Source organism: Rana temporaria, chromosome 4 (genome assembly GCF_905171775.1).
Source record: "Rana temporaria chromosome 4, aRanTem1.1, whole genome shotgun sequence".
Taxonomy (NCBI): Eukaryota; Metazoa; Chordata; class Amphibia; order Anura; family Ranidae; genus Rana; species Rana temporaria.
Window position 1 is genome coordinate 234,213,532 of NC_053492.1, and position 18,152 is coordinate 234,231,683.

General features: G+C 41.2%; 1 protein-coding gene across 1 annotated transcript in view; it reads left to right on the plus strand.

The window, feature by feature from the left end:
• The window catches only part of LOC120937061 (dynein heavy chain 5, axonemal-like), a 342,938-nt gene that overhangs the window by 175,881 nt on the left and 148,905 nt on the right, over positions 1-18,152 (plus strand). Inside the window, exons 54-62 of the mRNA XM_040350003.1 lie at positions 430-537; positions 1,595-1,681; positions 2,030-2,094; positions 4,254-4,460; positions 6,072-6,222; positions 7,223-7,337; positions 7,427-7,525; positions 8,437-8,537; positions 10,626-10,775. Of these exons, the coding sequence (XP_040205937.1) occupies positions 430-537; positions 1,595-1,681; positions 2,030-2,094; positions 4,254-4,460; positions 6,072-6,222; positions 7,223-7,337; positions 7,427-7,525; positions 8,437-8,537; positions 10,626-10,775 (1,083 nt within the window). The remainder of the gene's footprint in view (positions 1-429; positions 538-1,594; positions 1,682-2,029; positions 2,095-4,253; positions 4,461-6,071; positions 6,223-7,222; positions 7,338-7,426; positions 7,526-8,436; positions 8,538-10,625; positions 10,776-18,152) is intronic.

Consider the following 18,152-nt stretch of genomic DNA (forward strand, 5'->3'; position numbering starts at 1 on the left):
CAGAGAATGCTTTTGCATGAAGTGGAGAGTGTAATGCCATCACCCTGTTTATCCACCTCGACCAATCAGAGAACACTTTTCATTCATTCAGAAAATGCAAAGCATTCACTAAATGGTGCCTGTTCTGAGCATCTGACCTTCTCTATTCACAAAGCAGGCTGTTCCGTCGCCTATACCTTGCATGGGCTGCGCCATCTTTTTGGTGGTTTATCTTTACGCCGGAAAAACGCCTTACGTAAACAGCGTATCGGGCGCAAGTACATTTGTGAATCGCGTATCTAGGTAATTTGCATATTCTAGGCGTAAATCCACATACACGCCGAACTTACGACGGCGTATCTACTGATACGCCGTCGTAAGTGTTTCTGAATCTAGCTAATTGTATTCAGTTGGGTATATTCTGCCATTTTATTTTTTAATTGTTCTTAGGTTTTGCAACTCAGTAATGGTGACCATCTGAATCTCCCTGAAAATCTGAAGCTGATATTTGAAACAACTGATTTACAAATGGCATCTCCAGCAACACTGTCAAAAACTGTGAGTATTCACATTTGCTGTTGCCTTTATCTCAGGATTTCACATTGAGCTAGACCTTCTACATAGACAGTAGGCCTGGTCTGGATGTGCTCTCTTAACAATATTTTATAACAAGCTAATTTTCCGAGCCAGCGAGCAGGACTGTATACAATATCTCTCCAATTTTCTCTCCTCTGTATATACTTTTATTTCTAGCATGATTATACTTAATATTGATACCATCATTTCTGTATACCCTGTTTCCCCAACAATAAGACCTACCCTGAAAATAAGACCTATCGTTATTTTCCAGGAGGGCTGCAATATAAGCCCTACCCCGAAAATAAGCCCTAGTTACAAAAATGCTTGTAAAATCCTATAATCCACTCTATTACAGTATTATATCATGTACAATGTGTGTGTTTCTGTAATATAATTGCGGGGAAGAGAGCTCCAGCGGAAAACAGAAGTGCAGAGCGGCGCTATAACAAATGTATTTGGCACAATTATATTACAGAAACGCACACATTGTAAATTATATACTACTGTAATAGAGTGGATTATAGGATTTTACAAGCATTTTAACTCAGTTTACACTGGGGATTCCTGTCAGGCAGGGAGGGAGAGGGGGAGAGAAGACAGCACATTACATGGTAAGACCTACCCTGAAAATAAGCCCTACTGTGTCTGTTGTTGGCATAATTAATATAAGACCCGGGCTTATTTTCGGGGAAACACGGTAGTATCACATACAGTATGTCTGTGTAAACCAAACCCTTTGATTGCCCTATTTATAATACTGAGCCATTTTATAATCTTAATTTGAGTAGTCAAGCACATAAAGGCTCATACGTACAGGATTTTGTAGGCCTATTTAACAGATAATCACAGTGTGAGAAATTTCTAAAACTCTGAGACAGTTTCATTCATGCATTTTTAGAACAATAAATACCAATTATCACTCCTTCAACTGAATGATCCTATGAATATATAACAAAATGAAATAGAATGAAATATGAAAAAATAATGTATGTCAGGAAAAGCATTTATATGTAAAAAAATTTTGTTTTTATAACAGGGAATTTTGTATATAGAGGGAGATACTCTTGGTTGGAGACCTTTGTCTAAGATTTGGCTTGATGGGAGGAACCAACAAGAAAATGCAGTAAGTATACTGTGAATGTATGCATACATTTACACACAGAATATACCTTGTTACTTGAATTGTAGACTTACCTAATAACCGTTAGACCAAATTTAAGAACTTTTACTTGTAGCAATATGTAAGCATAGACATACAGTACATGATAATGTATGTGCATATAGATTACCATTTATATAAAATCTTAATTCTCTATTAGCAGTAATTTGTGTGCACACAAGAAAAGGCTAATTTTATCTCCTTTGAAAAATGTTACACTTTTTGTCAGAGCAGTACACAGTTTCATAAAACCAAATACAGTTGCTATCTGTATGTATAATTCATTCCTTTTTTTTTTTTTTTTCATTTTAGGTTCTATCAAAAGCCTTCTATAGGACTTTGGATCCAGTGTTCAATCTTATTCTCTATGATACCAAGTAATTCATTTTTATTATGGCAACAAACAAACCTAGCAAGCATTAGGCCCCTTTCACACCTGCAGACCATATGTCCGCTTTTTTATCCATCTGTTTACGGATGAAAAAGGGACATACATTGATCCCTATGGGATAGCGGGTGTGAGCGGATCATCCGCTCTCACCCGATCTCATCCGGTTCCGCAATCCTCCGATTCTGCAGACAGAGGAAAATCCTATTTTTCCATCTGTCTGCGGATCAGATCGGGTGAATACGGACAGATGGTTTGTGCTCATCCGAATCCCCCCATAGGGGAGAGCAGAGATCTGACAGGGCGGTCCCTGCACAATGTGCGGGGACCGCCCTGTCATCCGCCAGCTCAGCGGGGATCATCGGCGTGATCCCTGCTGAACGAGCGGATTTTCACGGGGCAGATCATCACGGATCCTTCCCGTGTGAAAGGGCCCTAACTTGGTACATTGTGTTTTGTTGATATGGCTGATCTTCCAGTCTATAGCAAAAGCATGTTTCAAAATGCTCAACATACAGCTACTCAATTTGACATGATAGTGGAGCATTCATACAGTATTTACTGGGCAATGCATAGTGTGCACTATGTTTGCATTAGTGTTACTGCAGCAAATATTTACTGAACCATGATCACTGTTATGTGGCAGTTCATAAAATGTGCAGATTTACTTTTCTTATGTAACCTATTCATATTTCCTGATCTATATTACTTTGTATACTGGAAATGATATTATATTACATTATATTATATTATTTGTCATATAATAGTTGAAATGCTCCATAAGATTAACAACAAAAACAACAAGAAATTATGCTTTTGCCTGTGGAGCATATTCGCATTAATGTATATGCTATATACACACAGTATATGATTAAATTTATAGTTTTGTTCACTTAAGGCTCTGTTCACATCTAGGCATTGCAATTTTACAGGTGTTTTTCTGAAATTTTTCGGGCGTTTGTGCAGAGTTTTGCAGCGTTTTTGTACAGGCGTTTTCAAGGTTAAAAGGTCACCAATGTAAAATCAGTAAAATGTCTGTAATCTGCCAAAAAAGAAGCTCATGTACTTTTTGAGCGATAAGCGTTTTGCTTTAGGCAACTGAACGCTCGGACGTGAAGAGGGGCCATTGAAATGAATGGGATTTGTCTTATTGGGTGTTTTTAGAGCTGAGGCTAATGCCGCGTACACACGACCGTTTTTCATGACGAGAAAAATGCAATTTTTTTAATTGGTCGTGAAAAACGATCAAGTGTATGCTCCAGAGCATTTTTCTCGACAAGAAAAATGGCCGTTAAAAATTTAGAACCTGCTCTATTTTTTTCTCGTCGTTTTTCACATTGTTCTTTTTCACGTCATAAAAAACGGTCGTGTGTACGCATTAACAAGGGGGGAAAAAAGCATGCATGCTCAGAAGCAAGTTATGATACGGGAGTGCTTGTTCTAGTAAAACTAGCGTTTGTAATGGAGATAGCACATTCGTCACGCTGTAACAGACTGAAAAACACGAAGACTGAAAAGCGCGAATCGTCTCTCACCAAACTTTTACTAACACGCGGTAACACGAAATCAGCAAAAGCAGCCCAAAAGGTGGTGCCCTTCGAATGGAACTTCCCCTTTATAGTGCCGTCGTGAGTGTTGTCGTACGTGTTATACGTCACCGCGCTTTGCTAGAGCATTTTTTTTCACAAACATGTGTATGCAAGGCAGGCTTGAAAAGAATCACGACGAATCACGTCTAGAAAAACTTTGTTTTATTGCATGACATGAAAAACGGCCATGTGTTAGAGCAGAAAAACGGCCAAAAAGGCCTAGATGTGAACGGAGCCTAACTGATTGTATAAGTACAGCTGATTTTCCAACTAAAAATATTTTATATTTTAAATCCCATTTTTATATAGAGACATAGCAGCCTGGCCTTTTCGTTGTTGATTACAATTCTTCAAAAACAAAAGTCCATCTACCGAGTTATAATGGTTGCCATAGATTTTGGTTTTATCTCAAGTAGCAATAGTACTGTTTCAGTGTTTTTCTGATTTGTTGTTGTTTTTCTGATTTATTTTCTTCTACCTGTAGATCAGTGGTTTAGTCTGTGCTAGCATTAAGACAATTCCCATCTAAAATTTACATGTATATTATGTCTATCTCAAGGCCGATTATTCCGGTAACAGAAGTTGGGCTTTTCCATTCATGCACGAACCTACTTATGATCATGTTAAATGACAAAGCTCAGAGTATTGGAGGACAGCTGCATATTGAGAGGCTTTTCGTCTTCTGCCTTATTTGGTCAGTTGGAACACTTATTGAAACTTCAGAAAGGAAAAGGTTCAGTGAGCTCCTAAAGGTCTACACATCAGTGTAAGTGGCTGTGTTTTTTGTACTGTAGATGCCTTTGTTATTCTTTCAATAAAGGTTAGTATGCAATATTACCAGGTCCCAGCAAATAATGAATACTCCTACTGCTTCTTAAAGGCTAATCTGCACATCTGCACTGTATCTGGTTTCTGTATTGTTTTAACAGACTGTTAGCAAGCAAGCAGCATAGTTTCAAAAAAATCACTTCGTACAGTGTATAAACACATTCTGACTGTATTCCATTTGCTTGAGGCCTATCAGAGTTTTGATTTCAGTCTGCCCAAATGCGTAAAAATCCTGCTCCTTTAAAGCATGTTATATGACACAGTCCTGACAGTTTCTCCCCACCCCTCTGTAAACTGACCACGGTGTATGATGGCTGCTGAGCCCGGACACCGTGATCAGTTTATGTACCTCTGTCATCAGCAGCCTGCTCTGTGCTCTCCTCTATGCTCCTGTGTCCTCCTCCCCCTCCCCTCTCTGTCTGTGTGAGCCGCCCCTCCCCTCTCATGCTCCTCTCATAACACTAACTCGTATACACCATCAGCACTGCCTCCTATTGCAGTGTCCCCCTCTGTCAATGATATACCGATATTGGTTAAAAGCCTCTGATGGAGGCTCTTTACCACGTGATCAGTCGTGTCCAATCATGGCTGATCACGATGTAAACAGGAAGAGCCGTTGATTGGCTTTTCCTCACTCGTGTCTGATAGACAGTTAGCTAGTAGAGGAGAGCCGATTGGCTGCTCTTCTGACTAAGGGGGGTCTGTGCTGATTGTTTATCAGCGTAGCCCCCCTCTGATCCCGCCCAGGACCACCATCATGCCACCCAGGATGGCCATACACACTGACCAACCAGGTATGTACCCCTAGACCAGGGAAATGCAAATCTGTGCCCAGGCACCTGCCAATCAATGCCCACTCACAATGCCTACCACTGCCAGTGCCACAAGGGATGCCTATCAGTGCCACATATTAATGTCCATCAGTGCACATCAGTGCCGCCCATCAGTGCCGCATATCAGTGCCACCCATCAGTGCCGCATATCAGTGCCCATCATCAGTGCCCATCAGTGCTCGCTCATTGGTGCCTTTTAATCGGTGCCGCCTTATCAGTGCCCATCAGTGAAGGAGTATACGTACTTATTTACAAAATTACAAAATACAAAACAATAGCAAAACTTTTATTTTTTTCCAAAAAAAAAATTGTTTAGCAAAAAATAAAAACAGCAGATGTGATCAAATTCCACCAGAAGAAAGCTCTATTTGTAGGAACAAAATGATAAAAATTCTGCTACAGTGTAGCATGACCGTGCAATTGTCATTTAAATAGCGACAGCGATGAAAGCTGAAAATTGGCTTGGGCAGGAAGGGGGTGTAAGTGCCTGGTTTTGAAGTGATTAAGCATGGCGTTTGGATATCATTTTTGGATATTCTAGAACTGTAACAAGATTTTTAAATTTCTCATTATGTTTATCTCAATTATGATTATGATTCCGATATCCTAGTTATGGTAACTTGTAAATATAACCACAGTCAAATTACTATTTTGTTCTGCTCTAAAAGTCAGTGTATGTATTTGTATAATGTGATTGCTTTGTTTTTGGATTTCAGTTTACCGGATGATGAACAAGAGATTTCTGTCTTTGACTATTACCTTGATGAGTCAGGAGAGTGGGACACTTGGCAATCACGTTTACCAGATATCACATATGTTGGTAATACGGACATCATGGGAGAAGTATTTATTGAAACACAAGACACAGTAAGTAATTATATACAATGCCTCTAAACTTATGCAACTAAGCTTTAGGCATATTAACAAACAGCTACGAGTAAGCATCACAGGATGCGAAACATGTCAGCTCTTTTTTCCTAATCCACTTCTTATTTGACTGCATGAATTTTGAATTTTTTGAGGAGTGCGGCGATCCAGGATTTTTCTTTCATCTCATATTAACAAACATAGTCAGAAAATGACCACTGAAACTTGGCATTGACAAATGTCTGGATCTGACTTAATCATAAGCATTGGTTTAAGTGCCATGTTTCCGAGTCTGCTAGCATAGAGCAGTGTATACCGTTTTGTTTCTGTTTTTTCTTAGATGAATATTAAATTAGCAATTTTTGCAGTAAGGGGTAAAACAATCTTTTAAATTTGAACTACTAGCAGGTAAAAGAAAACACAGGTTACTGCAGCTCTGTATTTATCTATAAAGAACTAAATTGAATTTAAGTGCATGCAGTGTAAGTCCCTTTATATAATCTGGTATTAGCCTCATACAATGACCAACCTCACGATGCCGCGTGGATGGATGAATCTCTCAAGCCTTGTACACACGACCGAGAAACTCGACGGACGAAACACATTGTTTTCCTCGTCGAGTTCCTTGTTAGGCTGTCGAGGAACTCGACAAGCCAATTTTCTCCATTCCAGTCAAGGAAATAGAGAACTTGCTTTTTGGCTCGTCGAGTTTCTCGACAGTTTCCTCGACGAAAATGTACACACGACCGGTTTCCTCGGGAAAAAAAATTTCTCACAGCAAGTTTCTTGCTGGTTTTTGCCGAGAAACTCGGTCGTGTGTACGAGGCCTCACTGGTTCTACTGCGCCAACGGTTGTTGGAATACTCAAACAGCAGCTGCACCTGACTGGATGCTGCTGCTGTTCAGCTAACTATTTTCAACCTGACTCCCTTGTTAAATGAGAAATTGCAGAAGGCATTCCAGAAGATGTCTCCAATTTTTCTTATTTTTTTTCCAATAGATTATAGTTCGCACCTTTTTAGAATATGCCAGCATGGGATTACAACATGTCTTGTTAACTGGACCTCTTGGCTGTGGGAAGACAGCGCTAATGAATGACTTCAACTCCACCCAAGGCATGTGAAAGATCTTGCAGAACAAAAATTTTTTTTTCATTAGTTGCCTTTCAAATGTGTTCTATAGCTGCCTCATTTTGTATTTACAGATCGAGCCCGCACATTGCTTAAAAGAATAGTGTTTTCAGGATCTTCAAAGGCTAAAGAACTACAAGAGCTTCTAGAGCAAAATATAGTCCATCGGCAAGGTACTGCATCTCCCATTTCGAACAAAAAAACAGCACCAATGAACAGAAAATGTAAAAATATAGTTTATTGCAGCCTTTACAGCATTTTTACTGCAATGATCTTCAGGAGTCTGAAATCAACTTTTTAATGATTGACCCCCCCACCTTCAACCTGTACAGCAATGCTGGCAGCACTAATAAGTCTATTTCCCAAAGACAACCTCTGGATATGACGCTGAGCATGTGCACTCAACTTCTTTGGTCGACCATGGCGAGGCCTGTTCTGAGTGGAATATGTCCTGTTAAATCGCTGTATGGTCTTGGCCACCATGCTGCAACTCAGTTTCAGGGTCTTGGCAATCTTCTTATAGCCTATTCCATTTTATGTAGAGCAACAATTCTTTTTTTTCAGATTCTCAGAGAGTTCTTTGCCATGGGGTGCCATGTTGAACTCCCAGTGACCAGTATGAGAGAGTGAGAGCGATAACACCAAATTGTTCTCCATTTACAGCTGAGACTTTGTAACACTAACGAGTCACATGATACTGGGGAGGGAGTACTGCTAATTGGGACCAATTTGGAAATTTTCACTTTAGTTGCCAGCGGTTTAGACATTAATGGCTGTGTGTTGAGTTATCTTGAGGGGACAGGAAATTTACACTGTTATACAAGCTGTACACTCACTACTTTACATTGTAGCAACGTGTAATTTCTTCAGTGTTGTCACATGAAAAGATATAATAAAATATTTACAAAAATGTCAGGCGTGTACTCTTTTGGGTGATACTGTTTATATATACTATACAGTATATACACACTATAATACTACTACTACAATAATATATAATATACTATATATACTATTTGTTTTAAAGAAAGAAATAATAACACCTCAACACTTCAATGTGAAATGCAATATTTTGTGTTTTCAGGTTTCATATACGGTGCAAGAGATGGGAAAACATTGCATCTATTCATTGACGATCTTAATCTTCCTACACCTGATGAAAATGGGGTGCAATCCTGTAATGAGGTACAGTATTTCAATTTTAAAATCAATCTTATCAATAGCCTGGTGGCTTTGTGACTGTGATTATAATCATTATTAGCAATTTAGTAGCATATCATTACTAGTATGTTACATAGTTACATAATAGGTGAGGTTGTAAAAAGACACAAGTCCATCAAGTCCAACCTGTGTGTGTGATTTTATGTCAGTATTACATTGTATATCCCTGTATGTTGTGGTCGCTCAGGTGATTATCTAATAGTTTTTTGAAACTATTGATGCTCCCCGCAGAGACCACCGCCTGCGGAAGGGAATTCCACATGCTTGCCGCTCTTACAGTAAAGAACCCTCTACGAAGTTTAAGGTTAAACCTATTTTCTTCTATTTTTAATGAGTGGTCACGTATCTTGTTAAACTCCCTTCCACGAAAACGTTTTATCCTATTGTGGGGTCACCAGTATGGTATTTGTAAATTGAAAATCCTATCCCCTCTCAAGCGTCTCTTCTCCAGAGAGAATAAGTTCAGTACTTGTAACCTTTCCTCATAACTAATATCCTCCAGACCTTTTATTAGCTTTGTTGCCCTTACAGTACATCCTTCCTTAGGGACAGCATACTCTAGGTGCGGCCAGACCAGAGTCTTGTAGAGTGAGAAAATTGTAATTTTATCTCTGGAGTTAATCCCCTTTTAATGCATGCCAATATCCTGTTGTTAGTAGCAGCTTGGCATTGCATGCCATTGCTAAACCTAGCATCTACTAGGACCCCCAGGTCCTTTTCCATCCTAGATTCCCCCAGAGGTTCGCCCCCAGTGTATAGATTGCATTCATACTCCCCCCCAAATTCATTATTTTACATGTTTATACATTCAACCCCATTTGCCATGTATTTACCCACCCCAGTGTGAAAGGGGGTTTAGCAGAGCTTTACCAGCATTTTTTGGGTGCTGGCAGTGTGAAAGGGCTCTGAAAGCACTCAGGCTTTCACATTGGGATTGCAAATAAGGCTTCTTTCAGGTGCTTTACAGGCGCTTTTTTTAACGCCAAAGCGCCTGTGGGTGAATGTTTGGGTATATGGGATTGTATTTTATTTTATTTTTTTGGTTGAACTAGATGGACTTGTGTTTTTTTTTCAACCTGACTAATTATGTAACTATGTATCTTTCTTATTTCCACTGACCACCAAGAACGAAAAGTATACTGCTCCTACTGACCATAGTCCAGCCTTCCTAAAGTCTTAAGGACAGTAAACTGCCACTTTGTTTAGAACGTTTGGAAATCCTTGATTTAGATAAAAAAAAAAAAAAATAATCCCTGCTCTTGTAATCTGGTCATTAAAATATCAGTATTTGCTATTGAAGGAATCTAGTCTCAAGTGTGTAACCAACATAAGGTGCATGTGCTTGTTTGTTACCAATGGCTTTATTGTAGCCCAGTCCTAAACCAGTGTCACATTGACATTTTAGATGTTTAAAATAAAAAACATAACTATTTGCAAAAAGCAAAAATTAAATTTTCTTCTAACATGTTCTTCTTACCAGATAGAAAGGATAACGGGTACTTTCAATAAACAGAGAAAATGAGTAAACAAAGTAACTCTGGCACAATCCTCATCTGCAGCTTCGGTCTTTTGATACCCAGCCTAAAAAAAAGGGTATAATTGGAACAAAACTACTGATCCATCAATCAATGAGTTGACTTGCATAGACAATGGCCTTAATTTTTGTTTACCAAGGCACCCATGTATGTGTTCCTGAGATGTGGTGCTGCCACCCAATATATAATCATGCCTATGACCACCGATAGCATGCAAAGCATTGCTTGCCACAGGTGCCATTGGGAACCATACTGGTACATGTACATCCCGGCATCTCTTGTGTACTGTACACAACAGGCATTACTCAGGAGATTTTACAAAGTACTACATCACAATCTATCATCTACTAACCCCCAATGTAGATTTCAAAATGATAGAAAAGCCTTATATGTAAATTATAATATAATTGAAGAAATATATTTTGTGAAAATGTGATATTGTAAGCTTTGGGATAGTAACAGACGTTGTTAAGCGATTAAGCCTTGTTCCTTATTGTCGTCTTATATTCTCTTTCAGCTGCTAAGAATGATTCTTGATGATAAACTCTTGGTGAGACTGAACAAACCTTTTGAGTGGCAGATGCTAGAAGGACTCCTTGTCAGAGCCGTGATGGCCCTACCCCAGTATGCCAACAGCACGCAGAGAACAGCGGCACAGCGCTTATTGGTAGTTTTGGATACATCAGTGTTATAACTGATTCCTTTCATCTTTAAAACGATATTAATCACTGTTTGATATGCTAAAATAAAACAGAATGTTTTTTATATTTTTTTCACTTTATCATAAGTATAAAGTAAATAATCCTTAGAATATGTAAAAATTTAGAAAGCATAATATTAAAGAAGAACTTCAGAATAGAACCACTTCCTTCCCGGGCCAATAATGGCATTCCTCTCCTACATGAAATTTTTTTTTTTGCTAGAAAATTACTCCCCAAACATTATATATATTTTTAACAGAGACCCCAGGGAATAAAATGGCAGTCATTGACATTTTTTATGTCACACTGTATTTGCACAGCAATTTTTCAAACACGTTAAAAAAAAAAAGAACTTTCATTAATTTTTGTATAATGTGATGATAATACGCTCAGTAAATAGATGCCTAACATGTCACACTTTAATATTGCGCACGCTCGTGGAATGGGGCCAAACTTCAGTACTTAAATATCTCCATAGGCTACGCTTTAATTTGTTTACAGTTTAACAGTTTAGAGTTACAGAGAAAGGTCTAGTGCTAGAATTATTGCTCTCTCTCTCTAACATTCGCGGCGATACCTCACATGTGTGGTTTGAATGCCGTTTACATATGCGGGCATGACCTACATATGCATATGCCTCTGCATGCGTGCATGGGGGATTGGGGCACTTTAAATGTTTTATTTTTTTATTGTTTATTTTATTTATTTATTTTTTACACTTTCCCTTTAATTTTGTATTTTTGCTCACTTTTATTCCTTTTACAAGGAATGTAAACATCCATTGTAATAAGAATAGGGCATGACAGGTCCTATTTACCAATAGATCTGGGGTCTATAAGTCCCCAGATCTCTCCTCTTTGCTGGAAAGACTGATATAAAAAAATAAAAATTAATCTCAGGCTTTCCAGCAAAAAAAATGTCAGTGTTTACAGTTGCCATGGCATCGCTTCCGGCCTCCGAGGTTCATAGAGATGGTCGGGGACCATCTGGTCCACAGACAGCTCTATGGTAAACAGCCACCATGATTAAGTGGTCTTGCATAGCAAGAGCACTTATTGTAATCTCACATATATATTATTATTCTTATTAAGTGGTCTTGCATAGCAAGAGCACTTATTGTTATCTCACATATATATTATTAAGTGGTCTTGCATAGCAAGAGCACTTATTGTTATCTCACATATATATTATTAAGTGGTCTTGCATAGCAAGAGCACTTATTGTTATCTCACATATATATTATTCTTATTATTCTTATTATAGCCAAATTTGCCACCCTAACTCTTCCCACAGTTTTTACACTACATAAACGAGTAATATATCGAATCGTGCGGATTGTTCCCGATCGGTGGGCTATTACTGTGTGGAACGTTTCGCCGAATCGTTCGCGAAATATCGTCATTTTTGCGGCAAAATTTTCCCATAGGAATGAATGGGGAGAGCTAGAGTGTGGGATTTCTAAAAATGAAAAATCAGCACATGATTTGTAAACTGCGACCACTCCCTCATTTTCAAGCCGACCTACACAAATCTTATATCAAAACGTTCAGCTATCCCTGCTGCCACCAGATGTGTTCACGGCTACGTGATTGATCAAACCGTTTTCACAATATGATAATTTGTTTGCAACCTACGCCATCCATTATTTCAATGGAAGTCAATGGAGGTCAAAGTTTAGAAAACTAAAATCATCTTTGGAATTTGTAAACTGCGACTGTGCCTTCAATTTTATTATTTCAGAGACATACTATACATCAAAATGTAGGTCTGGGTCTTGTGATTCGTAAAATATAAAGATATTCGCTGTACGATTTATAGTTTTTAAAATACAACCATTTGAACAGGACATGTAATAAAAGACATTCCTCAATTTCTGCTGTGTTTACAGAGAGGCTGCAAACCAAACAATTGGTTTCCTAGGAGACGCTGTGGAGTTTTATAACTGCTCACAAACAGCTGTGAGTGTGAGTTGGCTCCTCCCACACAAGGCTGAGGGAACTTTCCTCTGCTTAGCTGCTTGTATATATGTTTATATTGGTTTCCTAGGAGACGCTGAGGTAAAAACCTTCATACACACATCTGTGAGGGCTTTCTATAGCTCCTCCCACACACTGTGGTGATATGACTCAGGGAACTTTGCTCTGCTTAGAGCAAGGGTCTTCGCTGTACGATTTATAGTTTTTAAAATACAATCATTTGAATAGGACAAGTATTTAAGAAAAATCCAGGATCTGAGTCTCTGCTTAGAGGCTGCATGCTTATGTTTACATTGGTTTCCTAGGAGACGCTGAGGTAACTAAAACTCCTCACGCACAGCTGTAAGGGGATTCTATAGCTCCTCCCACACAGTTGTGAGGCAGTTGTGAGGTGTTTTCTGTGAGGTAAATACCTTCATACATACAGTTGTGAGGCAGTTGTGAGGTGTTTTCTGTGAGGTGTTTTTTGTGAGGTAAATACCTTCATACACACAGTTGTGAGGTAGTTGTGAGGTGTTTTCTGTGAGGTAAATACCTTCATACACACAGTTGTGAGGTAGTTGTGAGGTGTTTTCTGTGAGGTGTTTTCTGTGAGGTAAATACCTTCATTTGAAGGACAAGTATTCAAAAAAAATCCTCAATTTCTGCTGTGTTTACAGAGAGCCTGCAAACCAAACAATTGGTTTCCTAGGAGACGCTGAGGGGTTTAATAACACCTCCCAAACAGCTGTGAGGTGAGTTGGCTCCTCCCACACAAGGCTGAGGGAACTTTCCTCTGCTAGAGTGTGTTTGCATATGTTTACATTGGTTTCCTAGGAGACGCTGAGGTAAAATCCTTCATATACACACATCTGTGAGGGCTTTCTATAGCTCCTCCCACACACTGTGAGGTGATATGGCTCAGTTTTTTTTGGCTCTGCGTAACTTCTGCATGCTCTGCATATAGCAACCATGCATAGCAACCAGTCCATAGCAACCAGTCCATAGCAACCAGTCCATAGCAACTGTCCATAGCAACCAGTCCCTAGCAACCACTCCATAGCAACCACTCCATAGCAACCAGTCCCTAGCAACCAGTCCCTAGCAACCGTCCATAGCAACCACTCCATAGCAACCAGTCCATATCAACCACTCCATAGCAACCAGTCCCTAGCAACCAGTCCCTAGCAACCGTCCATAGCAACCAGTCCCTAGCAACCAGTCCATAGCAACCAGTCCCTAGCAACCACTCCATAGCAACCACTCCATAGCAACCAGTCCCTAGCAACCACTCCATAGCAACCAGTCCCTAGCAACCAGTCCATAGCAACCAGTCCCTAGCAACCAGTCCATAGCAACCAGTCCCTAGCAACCGTCCATAGCAACCAGTCCCTAGCAACCAGTCCCTAGCAACCAGTCCATAGCAACCAGTCCCTAGCAACCAGTCCATAGCAACCAGTCCCTAGCAACCAGTCCCTAGCAACCAGTCCCTAGCAACCAGTCCATAGCAACCAGTCCCTAGCAACCAGTCCATAGCAACCACTCCATAGCAACCCTCCCTAGCAACCAGTCCCTAGCAACCAGTCCCTAGCAACCAGTCCATAGCAACCGTCCATAGCAACCAGTCCATAGCAACCCTCCATAGCAACCACTCCATAGCAACCGTCTATAGCAACCAGTCCAAAGCAACCGTCCATAGCAACCAGTCCATAGCAACCAGTCCATAGCAACCAGTCCATAGCAACTGTCCATAGCAACTGTCCATAGCAACCATTCCATAGCAACCCTCCATAGCAACTCTCCATAGCAACCACTCCATAGTAACCACTCCATAGCAACCAGTCCATAGCAACCAGTCCATAGCAACCGTCCATAGCAACCCATCCATAGCCATCAGTCCCTAGCAACCAGTCCATAGCAACCAGTCCATAGCAACCACTCCATAGCAACCGTCTATAGCAACCAGTCCAAAGCAACCGTCCATAGCAACCAGTCCATAGCAACCAGTCCATAGCAACTGTCCATAGCAACTGTCCATAGCAACTGTCCATAGCAACCATTCCATAGCAACCCTCCATAGCAACCCTCCATAGCAACCACTCCATAGTAACCACTCCATAGCAACCAGTCCCTAGCAACCAGTCCATAGCAACCAGTCCATAGCAAGCAGTCCATAGCAACCTGTCCATAGCAACCCTCCATAGCAACCACTCCATAGCAACCCTCCATAGCAACCACTCCATAGCAACCCTCCATAGCAACCCTCCATAGCAACCACTCCATAGCAACCGTCCATAGCAACCAGTCCCTAGCAACCAGTCCCTAGCAACCAGTCCCTAGCAACCAGTCCCTAGCAACCGTCCATAGCAACCAGTCCATAGCAACCCTCCATAGCAACCACTCCATAGCAACCGTCTATAGCAACCAGTCCAAAGCAACCGTCCATAGCAACCAGTCCATAGCAACCAGTCCATAGCAACTGTCCATAGCAACCCTCCATAGCAACCCTCCATAGCAACCACTCCATAGCAACCAGTCCATAGCAACCAGTCCATAGCAACCTGTCCATAGCAACCCTCCATAGCAACCCTCCATAGCAACCACTCCATAGCAACCCTCCATAGCAACCACTCCATAGCAACCCTCCATAGCAACCCTCCATAGCAACCACTCCATAGCAACCGTCTATAGCAACCAGTCTAGGGCAACCAGTCCATAGCAACCGTCCATAGCAACCAGTCCAGAGCAACCGTCCATACCAACCACTCCATAGCAACCAGTCCATAGCAACCGTCCATAGCCATCAGTCCATAGAAACCACTCCATAGCAACAACTCCATAGCAACCACTCCATAGCAACCGGTCCATAGCAACCGTCTATAGCAACCAGTCTATAGCAACCGGTCCATAGCAACCGTCTATAGCAACCAGTCCATAGCAACCGTCCATACCAACCACTCCATAGCAACCAGTCCATAGCAACCAGTCCATAGCAACCGTCCATAGCAACCAGTCCATAGCAACAGTCCATAGCAATCCGTCCATAGCAACCCTCCATAGCAACCACTCCATAGCAACCATTCCATAGCAACCCTCCATAGCATCCAGTCCAAAGCAACCAGTCCATAGCAACCATCCATAGCAACCGTCCATAGCAACCAGTCCATACCAACCGTCCATAACAACCCGTCCATAGCAACCAGTCCATAGCCATCAGTCCATAGCAACCCTCCATAGCAACCAGTCCATAGCAACCCTCCATAGCAACCAGTCCATAGCACCCAGTCCATAGCAATCAGTCCGTAGCAACCACTCCATAGCAACCACTCCATAGCAACCCGTCCATAGCAACCAGTCCATAGCAACCCTCCATAGCAGCCAGTTTTTGATGGGGCAAATAGGATGGTGCAGTTTTGATGGTGCAGTTTTGATGGGCTAGTTTTTGATGGAGCAGTTTTTGATGGGGCAATGGACCGAATTGGATCGACACACGGTTGGATCACATTTACATCTCCAGGGGCACCGTCTCCAGTCAGGAGTATTGGTGGAGGCAAGACCACGCCGCACAATTTCCCCAGAAATTGTATCTTTTCTAGTTCTTATTATTCTTATTATAGCCAAATTTGCCACCCTAACTCTTCCCACAGTTTTTACACTACATAAACGAGTAATATATCGAATCGTGCGGATTGTTCCCGATCGGTGGGCTATTACTGTGTGGAACGTTTCGCCGAATCGTTCGCGAAATATCGTCATTTTTGCGGCAAAATTTTCCCATAGGAATGAATGGGGAGAGCTAGAGTGTGGGATTTCTAAAAATGAAAAATCAGCACATGATTTGTAAACTGCGACCACACCCTCATTTTCAAGCCGACCTACACAAATCTTATATCAAAACGTTCAGCTATCCCTGCTGCCACCAGATGTGTTCACGGCTAAGTGATTGATCAAACCGTTTTCACAATATGATAATTTGTTTGCAACCTACGCCATCCATTATTTCAATGGAAGTCAATGGAGGTCAAAGTTTAGAAAACTAAAATCATCTTTGGAATTTGTAAACTGCGACTGTGCCTTCAATTTTATTATTTCAGAGACATACTATACATCAAAATGTAGGTCTGGGTCTTGTGATTCGTAAAATATAAAGATATTCGCTGTACGATTTATAGTTTTTAAAATACAACCATTTGAACAGGACATGTAATAAAAGACATTCCTCAATTTCTGCTGTGTTTACAGAGAGGCTGCAAACCAAACAATTGGTTTCCTAGGAGACGCTGTGGAGTTTTATAACTGCTCACAAACAGCTGTGAGTGTGAGTTGGCTCCTCCCACACAAGGCTGAGGGAACTTTCCTCTGCTTAGCTGCTTGTATATGTTTATATTGGTTTCCTAGGAGACGCTGAGGTAAAAACCTTCATACACACATCTGTGAGGGCTTTCTATAGCTCCTCCCACACACTGTGGTGATATGACTCAGGGAACTTTCCTCTGCTTAGAGCAAGGGTCTCAAACTGGTGGCCCTCCAGCTGTTGTAAAACTATAAGTCCCATCATGCCTCTGCTTGTGGGAGTCATGCTGGTAACTGTCATTCTTGCAATGCCTCATTGGACTTGTAGTTTTGCAACAGCTGGAGGGCCACCAGTTTGAAACGCCTGGTTAGAGGCTGCTTGCATATGTTTACATTGGTTTCCTAGGAGACGCTGAGGTAAAAACCTTCATACACACATCTGTGAGGGCTTTCTATAGCTCCTCCCACTGTGAGGTGATATGGCTCAGTTTTTTTTGGCCCTGCGTATATGCATGCTCTGCATATAGCAACCAGACCATAGCAAACCTCCATAGCAACCAGTCCATAGCAACCCTCCATAGCAACCAGTCCATAGCAACCAGTCCATAGCAACCAGTCCATAGCAACCAGTCAATAGCAACCACTCCATAGCAACCAGTCCATAGCAACCAGTCCATAGCAACCACTCCATAGCAACCGTCTATAGCAACCGTCTATAGCAACCAGTCCATAGCAACCCATCCATAGCCATCAGTCCATAGCCACCTGTCCATAGCAACCTGTCCATAGCAACCATTCCATAGCAACCGTCCATAGCAACCACTCCATAGCAACCACTCCATAGCAACCATCCATAGCAACCATTCCATAGCAACCCTCCATAGCATCCAGTCCAAAGCAACCAGTCCATAGCAACCGTCCATAGCAACCGTCCATAGCAACCAGTCCATAGCAACCATCCATAGCAACCCGTCCATAGCAACCAGTCCATAGCCATCAGTCCATAGCAACCCTCCATAGCAACCAGTCCATAGCAACCCTCCATAGCAACCAGTTCGTAGCAACCAGTCCGTAGCACCCAGTCCGTAGCACCCA